Source organism: Mandrillus leucophaeus, unplaced genomic scaffold, assembly GCF_000951045.1.
Source record: "Mandrillus leucophaeus isolate KB7577 unplaced genomic scaffold, Mleu.le_1.0 Scaffold86, whole genome shotgun sequence".
In the NCBI taxonomy this organism is placed as follows: domain Eukaryota; kingdom Metazoa; phylum Chordata; class Mammalia; order Primates; family Cercopithecidae; genus Mandrillus; species Mandrillus leucophaeus.
In genome coordinates, this window is record NW_012109363.1 from 1,063,401 (window position 1) to 1,070,049 (window position 6,649).

The following is a 6,649-nucleotide window of genomic DNA, read 5'->3' on the forward strand; positions in this document are numbered from 1 at the left end:
TTTCAGGATGCTTGGAAGAGGGAGTTCGGATGCTTCTTTATTACCACTGGGAAGAGCAGCAGGTGGTATCGGCAGAGGAGTGGACAAGCCTCCTTGTGCCTTCAGTGCACCATTCCGGGATCCCCCGCAGCTGTCATCACTACCAGCTCTGCCTCAGTCCCCCCTGCACTCTCCAGATCGCCCTCTGGTCCTGACTGTGGAACACAAGGAAAAGTAAGTCAGGAGCACTGCCTTCTCTACTTAGTAATGATCGTGAAAACTCTGCATTTTGGCTGGTGTGTAGTATTGGAAAATCTATTTTTGTTGGGTCCTCCCTGGGTAATAAGTATTGCAGGGTGTTCTGGTTTTTGCCAGTAGGAGATTGACAAAGAGATGGGACAGTTTGTTTTTTTTTGTTTTTGAGACGGAATCTCACGCTGTCACCCAGGCTGCAGTGCAGTGGCACAATCTTAGCTCACTGTAACCTCCGCCTTGTGGGTTCAAGTAATTCCCTGCCTCAAACTCCCGAGTAGTTGGGATTACAGGCGCCCGCCATCACCCCCACCTAATTTTTTTGTATTTTTAGTAGAGATGGCGTCTCACCACGTTGACCAGGCTGGTCGTGAACTCCTGATCTCGTGATCCAGCCGCCTCGGCCTCCCAAAGTGCTGGGATTACAGGTGTGAGCCACCACATCCAGCCAAGATGGGACAATTTCTAAAGTTAAATGTGGTTGACAGTGGACATATAGCATGCAACAAAAGAGTGGACTCACGGCCTTTTGTTTCCTTCCCAATTGAGACAATTCTTTGTCTTATTGAAGATAAAGAAATAATTTAGGAAGAATATCGTGACACTTCATCTTTCTCCATAGAACTCATCCTTGTGTTCTTAGTTAATGGGCCTAGTTTATTTGGTAATGTTACTAGGAAAGGTAGGGTGACCTTGCTTATCTAATTAGGTCTTGCTAATGATTAGCCTTCAGAGGGAGCTTTTTTAAGTGTTGATTCTTAATTTGTGTATCTGTAGCAAAATGTGAAAAAATGTTACTTCCCCCAATCTTTTTGTTGTTGATTGTGTGGGTTGGTTAGTTATTTTGTTTTTTGTTTTTGATACATGCAGTTGCTTTTTGTTTTTATTTTCTAGAGAGCTTATTGTGAAGCAGGGATCAAAAGGAACACCTCAGTCTTTGGGACTGAACCTCATCAAAATACAATGTCATAATGAAGCAGTTTATCAATATCATGTGACTTTCAGGTATTCACAGCTTTCCTTCGTATTGTTCACTTCTTAGAGGGCAGTAAAAAGTAGTTCCCCTGGAATAACTGAATATTGTCCTGTACAGTTCCTGGTGGACCTCTCGATGAGATAATGCATTTACTCAGATCCTTGCAGGAAGTTTAAGGTTAATCTTAAACTTTGTGTATGTATTTAGCTATATTACCAATCCCGATTTTAACTTCATAGAGTATAGAGTTATACATGAGGCTAGAAGTTAATTTAATGTGAAATTAATGAAGCTTAAGTTCAGGGCCTTTTAAAACTTGCATTAGGTGTCTTCCGTGATCTTTTAACTTATTTCATATGTGTAATTTTGTATTCTTTTTCTTAAAGAACCCTCCCCCCCCAACCAGTGGTGTGAAATCCATGCCCCATGAAACCTGGATCCTTCCCTGCATGAGCCATCATACCAACATCTGACATCTCTCCAGTGACAGTCTAGGGTTAAATTTAGGGGTGAGAAAAATGAAGAAAGATAACTTCAGTTTTATATCAATAGTTTTAGGATTTATTAGTATTTAGAAAGAGTTTATATTAGTTTGTGTTCTCTTTTAATATCTTAGAGGAGTCATTAGCTGGAAGTTCTTAGCTGGAATTGTGAAAATAAGTGTTTTGAAATACTTGTGGAGAAAATTAGGTGATATAGAAGTCTCAGTTTTTTTAATTGAAAAATAGTTGGGTATATGTATGAATACAATATGATGTTTTGATAATGTTTACATAATAGAAAGATTAAATCAGGCTAATTGACATATCTGTCACCTCACCTACTTACTGTTTTTTGTGGTGAAAACATTTAAAATCTCTTTTAGGAATTTTGAAATACACGCTGTTGTTAACTATGGTTACTATAGATCACTAAAACTTACTCCACCTGTCTGTCTGAAACTTTGTACCTTTTAACCAACTTCTTCCATTTCCCCATACCCCTCACCCCCCAGCCTCTGGTAGCCATGTTCTTACTCTCTGTTCACAATGAGTTCAACTTTTTTAGATTCCATATATGAGTGAGATCAGATGGTATTTGTTTTTCTGTGCCTATCTTATTTCACTTAGCATAATACTCTCCAGATCCTTTCATATTGTCACAAATGACAGGGTGTACTTCTTTTTAAAGGCTATATAGTATTCCATTGTGTATGTGTACCACTTTATCCATTCATCCATTGGTGGACACTTAGATTGATTCTGTCTTGCCTGTTGTGAATAGTGCTGCAGTGAACGTGGGAGTGCACATATATCTCTTTGACACACTGATTTTAATTCCTTTGGATAAGTACCCAGAAGTGGGATTGTTAAATCATACGTAGTACTATTTTTAGCTTTTTAAAGAAACTTTCATACCATTTCTTTTCTTTTTGTTTTGTTTTGTCTTGTTTTGAGACAGGGTCTCAATCTGTCACCCAGGCTGGAGTGCAGTGGTACAATCTCAGTTCACTGCAACCTCTGCCTCCCAGGTTCAAGCAATTCTCTTGCCTCGTCCTCCTAGTAGCTGGGATTACAGGCGAGCGCCCCCATGCCTGGCTAATTTTTGTATTTTTTTTTTAGTAGAGTCAGGATTTTGCCATGTTGACCAGGCTGGTCTCAAACTCCTGACCTCAAGTAATCCATCTGCCTCGGCCTCCCAAAGTGCTGGGATTACTGGCATGAACCACCATGCCTGGCCAGAAACTTCCATACTATTTCTAAAGGTAGCTATACTAGGAAGGCTGAATTTATGAAGGACAGCTGCTAGTTGATGACACAAGAGGAAGAAGTGGAGTGAAAGAGAGAAGAAAGGAACAGTTAGGGAGAAAATATTCTGAAGGTATGTTATAAAGACCAAAGGAAGGACTCATTTGAATGAAGATAATGAGAAGGTGGTTGGCTTTGGCCACAGGAAAAAAAGCAACTGGATTTGCTTGTTGAGAGTGTTGTGATCTTCTAGTAGTTTTGTTAGAGTTGTAGAGAGAAAAAAAAAAGGAAAGATGAAAAGCACAAAGGAGAGCGTAGGCCATAAGAAGTAGCCAGTGACTTGGCCAGTCATTTAAAAAGTTCGTAAGAGGAATGAGAAAATGGAATAATTATAGAAGGCAACAGGATTGCTTTAATAGTTTCTTTCTTTTTTTTTTTTTTGCTTTAATAGTTTCTATGAGGTAAGAAAGCAGAGCTGAGCACATACAACAGGTAGAGGGAAGTAGCCAGAAAAGCAGGGGAAATTGGATCCTAGGAAACAGGCTTGTTGTGAAACGTACAGCAAAGAGGTGAGCATTAAAGAGGGGAGACGGCTGCATGCAGTGGCTCATGTCTGTAATCCCAGCACTTAGGGAGGCCGAGGAGGGAGAGTTGCTTGAGGCTAGGAGTTTAAGACTATCCTAGGTAACAACAACAAAAAATTTTATTTTATTTATGTTTTTGAGACAGTCTCACTTTGTTGCCCAGGGGCCGGAGTGCAGTGGCACAGTCTCACCTCAGTGCTACCTCCATCTCCCAGACTGAAGTGATTCTCATGCCTCAGCCTCCAAGTAGCTGGGATTACAACCACATGCCACCACACCCCACTGATTTTTTTGTATTTTTAGTAGAACAGGGTTTCACCATGATGGCCAGAGTGATCTTGAACTCCTGGCCTCAAGTGATCCACCCACCTCGGCCTCCCAAAGTGCTGGGATTACAGGCATGAGCCACTGTGCCAGGGCAAAAAAAAATGTTTTTTACGTTAGCCAGGTCTGGTGGTACACTTAGAGTCCCAGTTACTTGGGGGCCTGAGGCAGAAGGATCACTTGAGCCCAGGAGTTTGAGACTGCAGTGAGCTATGATCATGCCACTGTCCTTCAGCCTGGGTGACAAAGCAAGACCCTATCTCAAAAAAAAAAAAAAAAAAAAGGGAGGTGGGGTGAACCCTTCCTCTGAAAATGGATTGACAAACGTTAAGGAAACAAAGGGAGAATCGCTTGAACCTAGGAGGTGGAGGTTGCAGTGGGCTAATATCATGCCACTGCACTCCAGCCTGGGCGGTAGAGCAAGACTCTATCTCAAAAACAAATATGTATATATGAAGGAATATACACTGACATGCTAAGGCAGATGTCCTTTGGTGGTAGAATTTAGGGGTGGTTTTTATTTTTTTTTAACCTGTATTTTCTGATGTTTCAGCTGCGAGCAGGTATTCTTGAGTCAAAGTTCTAGTCAGATAGATAATTTTTAATATGGCCACTAGATGGAGCAGCAGTTACTGGGTAACTAGCACCTGTTGCACAGCTGTGGTAAAGATTACTGTGTGAGTCAAGTTGAAGGAAAATCCTCTTCATTATTTTCCAGCCCCAATGTGGAGTGCAAAAGCATGAGGTTCGGCATGTTGAGGGACCATCAAGCTGTCACCGGCAACGTCACTGCGTTTGATGGATCTATTCTCTATCTGCCTGTTAAGCTTCAACAAGTAAGACCAAACAGGAAATGGACTTTCAGATGAACCCTAAGAGTGCTCTGGTGTTTTTTGTTTGGTTTTGCTTTTAAGAGATTGGGTCTTGCTATGTTGCCCAGGCTGGTCTTGAACTCCCAAAGCCCTGGGATTACAGGCGTGAGTCACTTCACCTGGCCCAGCACTGGTGTTTTGACGAGTAGGAAACCATAGAATTCCTGTACGTTTGAGTTGTATTTTTCTGTTCATAGAGGGGAAGACATTTTTGCAGGACATAACAGCACATTTTAGGTTTGAATTCCTTAAGAAGCACCTTCTCACATGAGGAATGGTTGGAAGTCTGTGACTTCAGTGATAAAGAGTAACTTAAAATTACAAATGCAGGCCAGGTGCGATGGCTCACACCTGTAATCCTAGCACTTTGGGAGGCTGAGGCGGGTGGATCACAAAGTAAGGAGATCGAGACCATCCTGGCTAACACGGTGAAACCCCGGCTCTACTAAAAATACAAAAAATTAGCTGGGTGTGGTGGCGGGTGCCTGTAGTCCCAGCTACTTGGGAGGCTGAGCCAGGAGAATGGCGTGAACCCGGGAGGTGACGCTTGCAGTGAGCAGAGATCGTGCCACTGCACTCCAGCAGGGTGACAGAGCGAGACTCAGTCTCAAAAAAAAAAAAAAATTGCAAATATAAACTTGGTTGGAATTCTCTTACCAAATCATTTTTCTGAAATACAAAAAATTAGCTGGGCGTGGTGGCGGGTGCCTGTAGTCCCAGCTACTTGGGAGGCTGAGGCAGGAGAATGGCGTGAACCCGGGAGGTGACGCTTGCAGTGAGCAGAGATCGTGCCAGTGCACTCCAGCAGGGTGACAGAGCGAGACTTAGTCTCAAAAAAAAAAAAAAATTGCAAATATAAACTTGGTTGGAATTCTCTTACCAAATCATTTTTCTGAACCGTGGTTGTCATGCTGTGCTTTTGCCAGTGTGGACAACAAAGTGAGGGAAAAAGTAGAAAAATGTTTTAAGATATTTTAGTGTTCTTAAGAATACAGTTGAATTAGATTAGGACTTGGTCATTAATTCTTAGTTTTGTCATTTTGTTTTACCTGTGTGTATTTATTTATTAGGTTCTTGAGTTAAAAAGTCAAAGGAAAACAGACAGTGCTGAAATCAGCATTAAGATTCAGATGACAAAGATCCTGGAGCCTTGCTCTGACCTGTGCATTCCCTTCTACAATGTTGTTTTCCGTCGGTAAGGAAACAGCTGAAGTTCTGTTGTCCTTTAACTTCAGTCTTGTATTTGCAGTAATGTTCTTCAAGATGCTTGGATGGAAATACGTGACAGTGTATTCTAGATGGCTTTGGAAGCATTTAATGAATAAATGGATGGTATTGGGGCTTACTCAAAAATTATCTCACAAGTGGTAGACCAGATTTGAATATATGAAATTAGGTTTGGAGGTAGATGGTTAGGAGAATGAGTTCCTCTGGGTGTGTTCAGGAACTTTGACAGCAGCTGTTTATAGTGCATATTTAATGGTGACAGTAACAAGGGGGCTACTTAAAGAGGTTGTGTGTAAAAATATTTGCTGGAAGGATTTTTTTTCAGTCTCTTGAATTTTTGAATTACAGATAGCTCATAATTGTTTAACTTCTTTTGAAACATCCTGATTTTCATACAGCCGCTATTCTCAAACTACCTCTTATTTAATGAAACACAGAACCTAATTTCTTTTTGTTATTTTTATTTTGAGACAGAGTCTTGTTCTGTCGCCAGGCGGTGGTGCAGTGGTGTAATATTGGCTCACTGCAACCTCCGACTCCCTGGTTCAAGCAATTCTCCTGCCTCAGTCTCCTGAGTAGCTGGGATTACAGGCATGCGGCGCCACGCCTGGCTAATTTTTATATTTTTAATAGAGATGATGTTTCATTATGTTGACCAGGAGGGTCTTGATCTCCCTTGATCCATCCGCCTCAGCCTCCCAAAGTGCT

The 6,649-nt window shown here is 41.5% G+C and overlaps 1 protein-coding gene across 1 annotated transcript in view; it reads left to right on the forward strand.

The window, feature by feature from the left end:
* Positions 1-6,649, forward strand: part of PIWIL2 (piwi-like RNA-mediated gene silencing 2) — a 51,307-nt gene that overhangs the window by 7,885 nt on the left and 36,773 nt on the right. The window contains exons 5-8 of the mRNA XM_011968847.1: positions 7-213; positions 1,126-1,236; positions 4,561-4,678; positions 5,785-5,909. Of these exons, the coding sequence (XP_011824237.1) occupies positions 7-213; positions 1,126-1,236; positions 4,561-4,678; positions 5,785-5,909 (561 nt within the window). The remainder of the gene's footprint in view (positions 1-6; positions 214-1,125; positions 1,237-4,560; positions 4,679-5,784; positions 5,910-6,649) is intronic.